General features: G+C 42.4%; 1 protein-coding gene across 2 annotated transcripts in view; it reads left to right on the plus strand.

The window, feature by feature from the left end:
* Window positions 1-595: 595 nt before the first annotated feature.
* The window catches only part of LOC126533120 (ral GTPase-activating protein subunit alpha-2), an 80,514-nt gene continuing 67,482 nt past the window's right edge, over window positions 596-13,627 (plus strand). For both annotated transcript variants that reach the window (XM_050180391.3, XM_055071849.2), the window contains exons 1-7: window positions 596-940; window positions 3,084-3,194; window positions 3,284-3,333; window positions 4,965-5,066; window positions 6,551-6,715; window positions 9,412-9,564; window positions 11,482-11,626. In XM_050180391.3, the coding sequence (XP_050036348.1) occupies window positions 835-940; window positions 3,084-3,194; window positions 3,284-3,333; window positions 4,965-5,066; window positions 6,551-6,715; window positions 9,412-9,564; window positions 11,482-11,626 (832 nt within the window). In that variant the 5' untranslated portion in view covers window positions 596-834. The remainder of the gene's footprint in view (window positions 941-3,083; window positions 3,195-3,283; window positions 3,334-4,964; window positions 5,067-6,550; window positions 6,716-9,411; window positions 9,565-11,481; window positions 11,627-13,627) is intronic.

Below are 13,627 nucleotides of genomic sequence, written 5' to 3' on the forward strand. Positions count from 1 at the left end.
CTGCGCCACGTGCGTAAAAAGGTTATGAAGTGATGGGCCAGTTAAATAAAGACGACGTATTCAATCACATATAATGACGCTCCATTACGTGAATTTAATTTGTATTTAAGAACGAAGCAACGCACTGCCACATGTTTTCACCGTTTCCTAGTTGTTTGACTATAGAACATAGCTCATTGGTGTATCATGTGCGGGTCAGTTTAAATTAAGCACGAGCAAAGTAGAAGTGCGTTCGTCGCATATAGATTTTAAGGATGGCGCAATTTTTGGTAAGGAATAGTCAATCCGTACGGTACAAGACCGTTTTTAGCCCTACCAAATTATTAGTTTCTTTTGACAACAGAAGATACGTCTAATTGTTCTGATGTGCTCGAATGCGCAAAATGCCTTAATGTGTAAAACGGTGAACCCTAGAACACGTAAGCCCGCTATGATAGTTACAGTTTATTATAGGTATTCTGTGTTTGAACGAGTGTGGATGAAGCCAAAGCGCGCCACTTTGCGTTGAACGGTGCTGCCGCCTTCAGCTGACTGCGGCGCGGTAATTTGCTCGGGAATGAGGACGCGCCTGGAGGCATACAGAGGCGCAGCAAGCAGCCGTAGCCGGAAGCCAAGCACGAATGCCAAAAAGCAACACCTGACTGGAAGCGCCCTGAGGTCCAGGCTAAGCCTGGTATGCGTGGTGGTGAAGTTTGCTGTGCGGGGTTGTTGCGGGGTGTCCATGCTGGAGTTGTTGTCGGATGCTAGTGCGATCTGCCCCTGCTAGCGGGATGATGTGCGCTTGCCCGGCTCGTTTTAGTGCAGTGTCGGCAGCGTCTGCGAGTGCGGTGAACAATGTTCATTAAGAAACAGCACGTCGACGTCAGGAAGTCGGCGCAAAAGGTGCTCGAACCCAAGCGAGACTCCCTCAGTCGACTCAAACACCTTCGGGTCTACCTAGGTAACTGTGCCCTCTGTGTTTTCTCTTTTTCGGGCTTTACGCAACGGAGGCTTTTCGCAAGAGGCGTGAAAACGTCGCACGTATGGTGCACCTGCTTCTGCTGCTTTTTTTCGCCGCAGTTGATCGGCGAGCGACACGCCGCTGCCTGAGAAGTTTCGCCACCGTCCCGAGCGATGGGCGGTCAGGCTTAAAATCGCCCGTATGGCTGTCAAACGCCGCTCGCGAACTGGACCCTGTTTCTGCCATACCAGCGACCACACCGCGTTGTATCGATGGCGAGGCGAAGAGGGGTCCAACTACCGCAACCCGTTAAAGATGCCACCTTGACCTGTATCGCCCGTGGGCTGTTTATCGCGTGCTGACTAGTGGGCGGATTCGCGGCACCGCTTTGCGCGACGAGCCCCCGACGTCCGCGTGAAACGTGGAATTTTCGCAGATCGGCGATGCTGGGCTGTTTCTAACCCTTCGTCACCGCTTTCTCCCGTGCCACGAGTTGTCACCGAGGCCGAGTAAATTTAGTCTTGCAATTAAGAAAAGAGAAAAAAACAAAAAGTAAGGTATCGCACTAGCGGATCGGAAGAGGAGGTTAGTAACCTGGATTCTGCGGTTTTCCTGGTCCGCTGCCCCACGAGTGGGGCTTCGTTTCGTGTTTTTGCTGGCAGATTACGTGCCATTGCGACCCGAAGCTTTTCGGTCGATAATTTACATACCCGTCCGCATCAAGCATTCTTGAAAAAAAAAAAAAAAAAAAAGCTAAAGAGCACTTTCTGACGCGGTGGGTCTCTTGGTGGCGGGCGAGTCAACAGGTTACACGGGAACGTGCAGCGATCGTGCTTTGCACGTCAAGCGATTAAAAATTCATAGCACGGGTCGAGCGCGTCGCACGATTCCTGTTCAAACGGTAAATTTGCGTCTGGGCGTGCTTTGCGAGAGTACGCGTATGCGCATTCCGCACTGTGGGACCGTGACGGAAGCGGCTTTATGCGCTGGAGGCAGTTTGCCTGTTTGCGTAATGTTTGCGCTTAGCAGACAGCAACCTTTTTTGTTTACGTTGTCATCCCGTCCGATTCTTTAGTCTACGGACGGCTATACACAAATGCATGCCGGCTGCATTGCTGGTTTTGCACGAGCCGCTTGCACTTCCGCTTGTGTAGTAAACACACACTTCTGTCATGTTTTGGTTTCCTACTTTGCGATAACTCACGGAGCTTGTCGAATTATCTGCATAGTGTACCATAATTTCTTGCTTGAAATGGATAGATATGTTACACACTTGAATGTGTATGGTTGCACATAGTATGTTATCTAAAAAAAATTGCAAACACCAATAAACTGTGAACAATGGTATAACTGGTGGAGAACGCGAATGGAAAAATTGTATGGATAATAAGTGTGCACCCCTTCACTTGTGAACAATCTTTCTACATATGTCGAAAGCATGTACTTGCAGTACTTTGACACAATCGACAACACAGTAAGCCCACATTATAAATGTGATGGCCAAAAAAAAAGTTATATGCTATGATGTAGGTGTATGCGAATAGTCATTTTTGAAACTAAATTAAATATTGAGTATTTTTCTGATAGTTTTCGAAAATTTAACAGCTGTTTTCACCATTATAAAGTTTATGTCGTCACCCTCGTACATTCACAACATTAGCAAGTTTCTGTGATTACATTGAACATTGTGAAGGGTTGTTTATTAAGATCACAAATACAGCATTGAGAACAAACAAGGAGTTCACATTCTCGGCACTGTATGGTGAGTGCAAATGATCGGGGTTTAGCCAGAAGTGTCCGGTTCCTGAGCAATGTAGCGAGCTCCACCAGGCAACCTTTTATGTTTTAGGCTTACTATGACAATGCCAGCATGAGATTTATCGCAATTTTGCAACAGTAATACATCTGATTGTGCAATGTTGATGATTTCAAACTTGAAAACTATTTTAAAAATATTTGTAGTTATGAATAGTGACTTTGGTTCGAAAATCTAATCAGATAGGACACTGTTAAAAATATTCTTGCACCCCTACTACAATATGTGCTTACACTTTCTACTAAGTATTGCTCCTTCGTTGTGATTTATGTTACTGTAGTGGCAGTTGTCACTTTTTGACAACTTCGTTAAATCATTCATTTGCAGACAATGTGGAAACTGCAGAGGCGAAGACGTTCTTTGAGATCAACTACAGCCACATTTACTGCATCTTTCACGATGTCTTTACCTCATTGGAGGGGATGCTTAGACAGAGAGGTTTGTGGCACTCCTGTTTATTTTTGCAGCAGATATTTAATCTTGACCAGTTCGAGCTGTGACATTTGATTTTGTTCTTCACTTCACAGTGCACAAGACTCAAAAGGAAGAGCTGGACAATGTGAAATACATATTTGAGGTATGATTGGCAGGAGCGGCTATTTTATAAGTTTACATTTCTGTGAGGGTGGAATGCAAAAATGCTTGGGTGTTGCTTTTTAAACATGTATGGTAGTGATATACAAGGTGGTTGAAAGTATCCCAGAGTGTTCATTTATGGTTCCTGTTATAGCATAATTATAGCACTGGCATATAAAAAATCAACTGAATCAGTCTTGACAAGCTGTAGAATAATTCTTCATAACAATTGAAACACAGCCATCTCTGAGTATTAGGCATTGCTAATCTGTATTCTTTTTTATTGTAGTTGTACATTACTAATAACCTCTTTAACTAATCAATTTTAAGGGACATTTGCAATTTAAGAATTGTAGCTGGTGAGTTCGCAAGGCATATCCACTTCAAACAGAATCTGGGGATGACACAACTTTTTGAGACGTTCATTCCCGAAGTGTGTGATGAAATAAACTGGCATTACAGTTCTTCAGTGGCTTGTGCTTCAAAAGGGCATTTTGATAAAAATATTAGTAGAACAGCAGTGCATTTTTACTCTGTTTGACAGTGCTTTACTCAGAACTGGTGCTGGTGTCTAAATTTGTCCCTGGTGAATGTACCTTGAGAGCACCAAGGCTTAAGTTCATAGATTGCAATATGTGCCCTAAATAATTACTTAATAAGTTAATGAGTTAAATTTTGTTAGCTAGCTTATGCATGTTAACTTCTCAGGAAAATAATGTCGGCCTCTTGGGGTAATTCAGCGGCAGAAGCAGAATTGTACTATCTGCCACAGGCATTTAAAAAAATGTCTATTCAGTTTATAAAAAAGGACATGGTATGTTGACATGCTCCTGTGAATAAGGTGATGCACTCTTATTACCGTTCCTGTGATTACTAGGCTTTTCACAACAATTTTTCAAATACCTTTCAGGTCTTCATGGAGGCACCCAGTTAGTTGATGGGTGTTAAAGGTGCTACCTAAATGCTATCACTTCAGCATCACTTAGCAAACTGAGGCAAGGACAGCAGAAAATTTAAGTAGCAGTGTGGCAAAAATAGAGCACACAAAATATCTTGGCAGTGGCACCACAAATGAAACTGTGAAGAAACCTAAAAATTGTCAGACAGGGCCAAACCAGCAGATAAAAGAAATAAAGAAAGTGTCAGTTACAAACCTTAAAGGCAGATATATGTGTGAATTTCTATGTGTGTAACATTGTGAAATGTTTTAGTGACTTTGGTGCAGAACTGTGCACATTTACGTGTTATATTGTGTTGCTTATCTGTTATAGAAATGTAAGGTTATCCTCTGAGATTATTTACGTGCCACATGTGGCAATTTCTATTGCATTTATTACAACTTTGTAAGCATCTTCATGCCAACTTGTTGAGTGCACTCTGTCACCAGCAGGGAAGGCCTCATCAGGCAATAAGCATTTAGCCTCCCCCTCCCCCTGAAATTGTGACACTTGTATGATTCATATAAAAAGATGAAATTCACACTCAACGGAGACAATAAACTGAAAACCTTTCATATGCACTTACTGTAAAGAAAGGGAGGGCGGGTATATACTAAACGTGTAAGGACAGGGCATACTGTCTTTCTCCCAGAGGCCCAACGTATGAATGCTTCTGACGTGTACATTGTTTCAGAGAATTCTGGTGCTGCTACCTGAACTGCTGGCTCAGCGATGGCAGTGGCACAGTGTCCGCATCATCCTCCGAAAATTCCTGCACCCAGGAAACTCTTTGAGGGTATGCACCTTTCGTCCCACTGCTATGAAAAAAATTAAGGGTACATTCAACTAGCTGCCTTCAAGGGTTCTAGAGCGCTCTTAAGATGCAGTTTACATTTGGCTGGTTGAAATTGAGCACTCTAAACATATTCGACTGGCACACTCGCCTTCAGGCTGGGAGCGCGACCGTAATCGGACAGAAACTCTGTCGCGTGGCTGCACCGGTTGCTCTGAGAGCAGCTGCACGTTCAGCTGGGGCAGGCTTTCACTGGCCTCAATTTGGAGAGGGTTCTGCACCGCTGGAAACCCCCGAGTTAGAGTGTGGTAGGAACCAGTCGAATGTACCATAAATGTGGACGGGGCAGCTAAAAACGCAAGGGCTGTAGAAATTCCGCTGCCATGGCCATGAGTGGCCCTGGCTCGCACTCCCAGGGTCAGATTGTGTACACATACACATATGTCCAAGATTGCGAATGTGAGAACACCCGTTGGCCAACACTTGTTGGCCACCACTGGCGCCAAGTTGTCTTTTTGTTTTTGTCCATTTTAGTCTCCCTGTAACTTATAATTTCTACACTTCAGTTAAAAACCGCAAATAATTTCCCTTATGCTTTTCTTGCCCTCGGTGTCTGTTGGCATCACGTGATTGCGGCTAATGAAAATCAGGCCCCTCTGTTTCCCTTCTTTTCATGCGTTGGTGTGCGCAAAAAATTATGGAACAGTTTACTTTGCTTCTCTTCACAATAGACGGTGCATTTCGTGTCGAATTCCCCTCACTTTAGGCACAATATTTCAATTTTGCTGCTCTGACATTAATCTGGGTTTCAATTGTCTATTATGGCTCTACAAATAGTCAACAGCCTCTTCATGCAATTGCCATATTATTCTTACTGCTTTTTGGGCACTACAAACAAACTAGCCGCATGTGAAATTGAGGTGCCAGTGAGCTCCTACTCTCACATCTTTAATTCTTGCGGAGAAAAGTATTTCACACTTACAGCCTAGGAGGAAGCTTTAGCTAGAGGCCAACTCTGATTTTCCTATCCACATGTATGTAAAACACAGAAATGCTTTTATGAGACAACTGCTGAACTAACTTGAATGAACTTTGTTGTATTTGAGAGAGAAAATTTAATTCTAGCAACTCCATATTTGGCAGTTTTAATCTCCCTTCAGTGCAGCAAACATTGTGAAAATTGGTGCACTGGTTGTGAGGAAAAGCGATTTCTCCAGTCCCACATTTTTAGGTAAGAGATCCTTAGCTATAGCTCCCTCTTATACAGAAGGATTGCATAAATTGAAATGGCATTCTAAAATAATGGGCTTAATTTATGTGTTGCATATTTATGACCTTTGTTCATTGTGCGAGAATACTGCCCCATAATATAGCTTAGTCTCAGAGGTAGATTGCTATATGCCCCAGATGTGAAAGGGTGGGTTCGAAAATAATATGTTCGCAGTAAATGAGTAAATGTATTTAATGCGATTTCCTCCAATCGGCAGCTGCGCAGGGAAGGCGTGCGTTTCTTCCTGCTATGGTACCAGATCCTGGGTGAGGGTGCCCCTGCCGACGTCCACGCCATGTTTCTGCACCTTGTGCCTGGGCTGCTTCCGGGCTCCCCACCACCAGTGCCTGCTGGCTCAAGCAGGTTTCCAGAGCCATATCAGGTGGGAACGGAGGGCTATGTTATGCTTACGCTTGTTTCTCACATAAACGCTCAATGATGTGCTCTGCAAGCTAGACTCAGCCCTTTGGATGACAGTTCGCTTGCAGAGGGAAAGGTCCTGGGACCTTGGCCAAAGCAGTCTTGCATGCACAAGGCCACAAAAGCTCTATTGCACTTCTTGAAAGCGATCAGACTGTACAAATGCTTGTGGCTGCTAGCAAACATTCACCTGCAAGTGTGTTCACACTACCTACCTCTGTTATTTTTCTGATCTATTGTTCCCACTTTTTTTCATTGGTATATGACAGCGCGACAGACAAAACACAGAGAAAAGAAAACCACAGGACAGCGCTTATCCTGTGGTTTTCTTTTCTCTGTGTGTCGTCTGTAGCACTGTCATATACCAATAGAACCATACCAACTAGCTCAGCTTTCCACCTTCTCCCTTTTTCTCTCTCCAAGTGAAGGTCAGCCAACTGCACACATCCCTGGTTAATCTCCATGCCCCTCTCCCTTATTAGTCCGTGACATCATCATGGGCAGCATTTGTTCAAATGAACTAGTGTTTATTCCTGCGTAATGCAGGATGACAAACTTGAGGCTTGTCCTAACAATGAAGAGAAACTCTCTGGAGAGAAAAGGTTCAGTACTAAAGTCAGTGGGAGTGGGAGTGTGCCTATATGGACGAAATGAGAAGCGCACTCAACCCACTAAATGACAAAGGAGTAAAGATAGACCAGCCATTTACACTTGCTGAACAAAGGCCATCAACAAGGAGAGCTAAATACACCCACTCCTATAGGGAGAATTTAACTGCTTCATTCACTGTTAAGAAACTTTGTCTCATGCCAATGTCTTGCTACAAACTGTAGGCATGTTGCGGTTATGTGGGCAGTAAGATATTCATACTTGTGTCATTGATAGAAGTATCCATATGTTATTTATAATAGCAACCATGGCATTTATATTGTTAAATATATAACGGCACCATTTAATTCTTTCCCTACTTTTGCTACTGACATAGAACATTTTTTACCTGTCTGTTGTAGCAAAACATGCAAATTTCATTTGAAGCAACAATGTGGTTGCTTTGTTTTATCTCATATCAAAAAAATAAGTGGGGAGCATATACCTGCTCATTTCACAGTTCTCAAACTTCCATCCTTCCACACGGACCAGCTTAGCACTGGTCCGTGTGTTTCTTGCAACATCCTTGTGTTGAATTTTGTACATTAGATTTATTTCCTCTCAGTATGAACTAACTCGCCCAACAGGTTTTATTGTTCCATCCTGTGCCAACATCTTGCCACAAACTATAGGCATATTAAAGGTTATATAGATGCATGGCCACATTCAATATGAGCTGCAACACGTTAATTGTGGTTGAAGGGGCCCCAAAACTACACGGCGCCACTGCCATATGAAAATTGGTTTAATATACACCAGTATTTGGAACAGTGTTTGGTTCTCCAATTTTTCGCATGTTGGCTCTGCCGTACAGTCTTGTAGACTGTTGTATCACGGGCACTGTTTTGCAGCTCACATTGTACATACTTGTCTTCGATGGAACTATGCATGTGCTCTTTTAGTAACCATGACATTTATATCATTAATATAAACAACACCATTTAATACTTTCGTCTGCTTTTAGTTGCAGAATAGAAAATTTCTTGCTTGGCTGTAAAAACAAAACTTCAAGCAACAATGTTGCTGCTTCCTTTATCGGATATAGTGATAATAAAATATGAAATCCTTCGAAGCATGGCAAACATTACGTGCTGTTTTCTTCTGCTTTCTGCTGTAGATTTTCAGCTTGTATTTTGTTTTCTGCTTTCATAGATGTGCTCTTATTTTTGGCACACTTGCAACAGTGCCTCCCTGTGGGCTTTCTATTATTAAACACTTGCAATGCAGTGTTCAACGTGCGACAAAATGCTTGGCAGCAAGGAGACAAATTTTTCTGCAGTCGCGTGCCACCGAAAGGGTGGCACGGCAACCTGGCACTGTGACAGGTGCACTGGCATCGCATCAACGACGCATTTTAATCTTAGCTCAGTGTTGGCAGTGAACTTTATTGCCATGATGTTGTATAGAAAGGCCGTCAGAGCAGGTCACTGCATATGATTAATGTCACTTATTTCTGGCTTGTCAATACATGTATTTGTGGTGCAAAAGGTATGCAGAAAGTATTCAGGCCCATGGCTAAGTTCTGGTAGGGGTTTTCAAGAAAGAATGCGTGGATAATTTTCTTTCGCTAGTAAATACAGTGGCTAACAATTGACTCTCTTCATCTCTTTGTTGAACATGTGTAGATTCAAGCATTGAAACAAGAGACGTTGCAACCAATGTACATAACTGCACTTGAAAGATGAGAGAATAGGAGGCCATGAAAAAATAATCAAATTAAACCACAGGAGAATGTTACTCCTGGTATGAGGCCAACTTCAGACACAAAGAAATAATGCAAGCGAAATGAATAATGCTCACACAAGCATGATTGTAGGATGCTACTGTAGACCAGTTATTATTGTAAAATATGCGTGCAGCTTTCTGAAATAAATAAAATAAACAGTGGAATACCTGGCTTTATGGAATAGCCCTAAGAAATGCAAACATCTATGGATATGCCTATTGGGATTCAAATTCGGAGGCTCTGTAGTAATACTAATTGAACTGTTCCATTTGTTTTGTGAACAGGACTCCACATTCTACACGTCGGTGGAAGTCGATTCTGGCCCTATTGTTCCCTGCGATTCTGGGCCCCTGATGCCTCCACAGAGCGGTGAAGTCCAGCCAGAGAACCCGACTGTAACATTTCTGGAGTACCTCATGGAATACATGGTCACGCAGGTAAGCATTTCTCGCTAGTTGTGTCATGTGTGTAAGCCATCAACTAAGGCGGAATTAAATGAAAGCCAAAGAGGTTGACCCAGCCAGATACAGATAGTGGGTTTAGAACAGCTAATAGTTGACAAAGTTGGTAGAGATTCATAGTGTGGAAAGGCAGCCATGCAAATACAGACACCAATAGAATGAGAAAGGCACCAGAATAACACAAGCACCAGTATCTGTGTTATCTTTCTCATTCTACTTGTGTCTATGTTTGCACGCGTACCTTTCCGTGTACCTGGTGTGGTGTTATGTAAGTGTCCACCTAGTGGACATGTCCATTTCATCTGCTGCTGAAGTTGCCATTGGCTGGACTGGGGTATGCGTCGGAAGGAGACAGGCGCCCCCAACCAATCAGCACTTCAGCAGCAAACGAAATGGACATGCCCACTAGGTGGACACTTACAGAATACCTCCCCCCTCCATTAATGCACAAAAAGTAGGTGCACAAATAAGTACCTGGTGTGCTACTTCACATGTTTAGGGTGTCTTCATGGGGCATTTTCTATTCAGTGCATTGCAGCCGGCTCAAAAGAACTCGAGTCGTTTCACAAAATATGTAGTGCAAAAGGCATGCAGGTCTATGGCTAAATTCTAGTAGGCGTTTTAAAGAAAGAATGCATAGATCATTTTCTTTTGACACTTTGGCAAATTTTGGTACTTAGAAAATTTTTTTTTTAGTTGCATGGAGCATATAGAGCGACTCTGTCTGTTTATGTTGATCAGCTGAAGAGGCAGACATTGCTTGAATGACAAATTGTAGTATCAAGTTGGATAATTAAAAAGATCCACTAAGTAATTATTTACTTTAGGGCGCATTCCATTTTCGAAATTAAAGCTTAGCAGTAAAGTCCTGTCCGCTTTGCAGAAATCCTAAGACTGGCGCTACTTCGGTATATCTGTCCACAAAATCTGCAAAGAATGTGTTGTCATTCCACTTTAGGTTGTTTCAAACTACTTAATGAAACCTTTTGGGAAACTAAGTTTGAACGCCGATGATGGAACGCCAGACATATCTTGATAGCGGAGCTAGTCTTATGACTTCTGCTTAGCTAACATGATTTCACTACTGCATAGGTTAAATTTTGCATTTGCTAAATGTTCCCTAGAGGAAAAATTAAAAACCTAATTAGGGGAAATTTAGTTAGCCACCTGGACATTGAAATTTCTTATGCGCATAATTTCGGTCTATTCCTGAAATGCATCTGAACATGCAGAACAGCATTTATCCGTGATAGGCACGCATTACTCTCACATGTTTGCTGAATATTAGATGTGTGCTTGCTGAGAAAATGACAGAGATATATACTTTGTAAATAAATCTTATAGGGCACATACTTTTGCTGCTGATAATGAGGTCACGGGTTCAATTCCCAAACACGATACCTGCATTCTGATGGGGGAAGAATGCAAAATGAATCCTGCATTGACTATTGGGTGCATGTTAAAATGCCCTTGGTGGTAACGCTGATCCGGAGCCCTCTGCTGTGGCCTTTCTGTAGCTCCGGTGTTGCTTTGAAATGGTAAAATCAATCAATCAATCACAGCTGACATAGAGATGCAGAAGACAAAGAACTTGTCTTACCAGGAGCAAAATTAAACACTTTTAGAGTACTTAGTCTTTGCCTGAGCTTTAATCTGTGCTTAGTGCTAGTTATCAACTTTAGAACGTTCTGGCGGGCTAGTTGATTCATTGCTTTAAATGTTTCTTTTAACTGCGTGAGAAACGAGGACACACGAAGGAAACACACACCACACTGCTTTCGTGGTGTTATCACTGTTAAAGTTATCAACTGTTATCACTGTTAAAGTTATCAACTGTATTTGTAAATGATGTAAGTGTTCAGATGCAAGGCCCTGTCTCGTCTTCCACATCAGGTGACAAAAATCCAGTGGTCGGAGGCCCAGGATGAGAGCCATCATCGGTGCTTTGAGTTTCTTTTTGAAAAGTTCAAGAAGCACTTCTTGCCACACATCTTCCCCGACTTCTGCTACAGCAACAGCATCTACAAGCCAAACCTGGGTGAGATAATCACAACTGAACCATTCGTACCACTTTGCTTGCAAATGACCTTTAACTGTTGTAGCAATGTCCACAAAAAAGTTGTGCACCTGCATCTGAAAGTGGGAGACTTCCCTTTTACATTTGGGAATCCATTTGTGTGCCACTTAATCTAGCTTTTTGTTTATGATGATGTGGCATTTTTACTCAAACACCAATGGCTTTGCCAGTTAAAGCAAAAATGCAGCTAGATATTTGATCGCTGGTCAGGGGACGTATTTTTGCACACTGACTTATCCGTGTGACAGGAGCGCTACTCCTGATAGGAGTTAACTGTACAGAAGTATCATCGATAGCCATGATCTATATAGTATTGTGACGACAGATGCTGTTCCCAGATTATATTGTTGTCTGAAGAGTGAGAATTGTAGCTGTGCATCTTCATATATCCTAGGTTCCCATGTGTAGGTATTGAGATGTGAACTCGACCCAACAAACCATGTGCATAGTAGCACAAGTAAAAATGCAATGGCATAAAAGCAAAGTTGTAGCACTTTAAACGATCACAGACTGTGCTTGTTTAGTTTGTTTATTGGAGGCCATGTATGTAAAACCATCACTGCTTGGTTAGTTTATCATGTTTCAACTATGTAACGTGCAGTGTTCAGAAAGTGGATATAGGTGCATTTTCTTTCTGAATAAATCAGATAAGATGCAATGTTTTGCAATAGTAAGATCTTGATGAAGGCTAGCTGGTTCATATTTAGAACTGATCTTGAACAGCGCGAATAAAACAAGGACACGCAGAAGCAAATACACCTATCGAATTCTCCGGCGGGCCGAATTAAACAAGATGCAGCAAAAAACGCCAAAACACACCACTGATTCATTTGCCAGTGTTTGCCCAATTCTACAGGCCCCTGAATCAAGTGTGCCCACCTTCTATGTGTCCAAAGTATAAAACTAACCCAGAAATGGCATTAAAGCATCTAGACAAAGTAGAAATTTTACGTGCTCCCAATTTTTTAGCAAGAAAAGGATTTGTTGCGCAATGGCGACCGGTTCCCTAAAGCCAACTTCGCCTCACGGTTTTCGAAGTTAGCTGTGCCGCAATACAGAAACGGTATGCGGTGAAGCATACGAACGTCGCGAAGGCAGTATTGTTTTTTATGCGATTGAGCCGTGCAGGCAATTTACGGCCAAATTTTCTTGAACAAAAGCGCGTGTTAGAATCGAGTATATACTGAAATCAGACATTGTCAGCTACGTTTATCGCTCGAAAATATTCCTCGGGCAGGTCGAAAATAGGCGCTTTTGACGGGAGGTGACGTATGTTCAACACAGTGCTTGTCTGTGGTATTTGTTTCTTTGTGTCCTTGTTTTGTTCGCGCTGCTCAGCCTCAGTTTTATATGCAGTGTTATAGCAAAGCACATACTTTCGAGGTCTGAGTAAGCTGGAGTCTTAGTGCATTAATACATACTTGTAAATGATTTGGAATTATGTGTCATGCCAAAAATTTGGTACATGTTCAGAGCTGTGCTGTTGCTTACCATTATCTACGTTAATCACTTGTCAGTCCCATTGAAAAGCATTTACAATAAACCTTTTCTTACTGGCACCTTTTAGGTTGTTTTTTAAGTCTTTAGCGATACAAGAACGCTTAATTTAACTCTGAACTACCACTTGCAGGAATTTAGGATTTTTGCTTGTGTAGCCCTTCCAACATCTATTGCATTGCCAGTGCCATCATGCCTGCAGAAGTAAAGTACAAAATGTTGATATCCATCTAGGTGTAACTGTTGAAGCCGACATTCTACAATGTTAGAGAGTTTTAGCTTATCCATATGCATGTGCATTGCGCTTCACAGAATACCAGTTTGCCCAGAGCCGTGGCCAGCTGTAACAATGCTGATAGCAGCAACATGTTAGAAACTTTATTTTGTTATGTAGAGATTCTTGCAAAAAGAAAAGACAAAACAATTGCGTGTTGATGGTCAGGTTGCTGTGAACGCTTTGCACCA

This window comes from Dermacentor andersoni, chromosome 7, assembly GCF_023375885.2.
Source record: "Dermacentor andersoni chromosome 7, qqDerAnde1_hic_scaffold, whole genome shotgun sequence".
NCBI lineage: Eukaryota > Metazoa > Arthropoda > Arachnida > Ixodida > Ixodidae > Dermacentor > Dermacentor andersoni.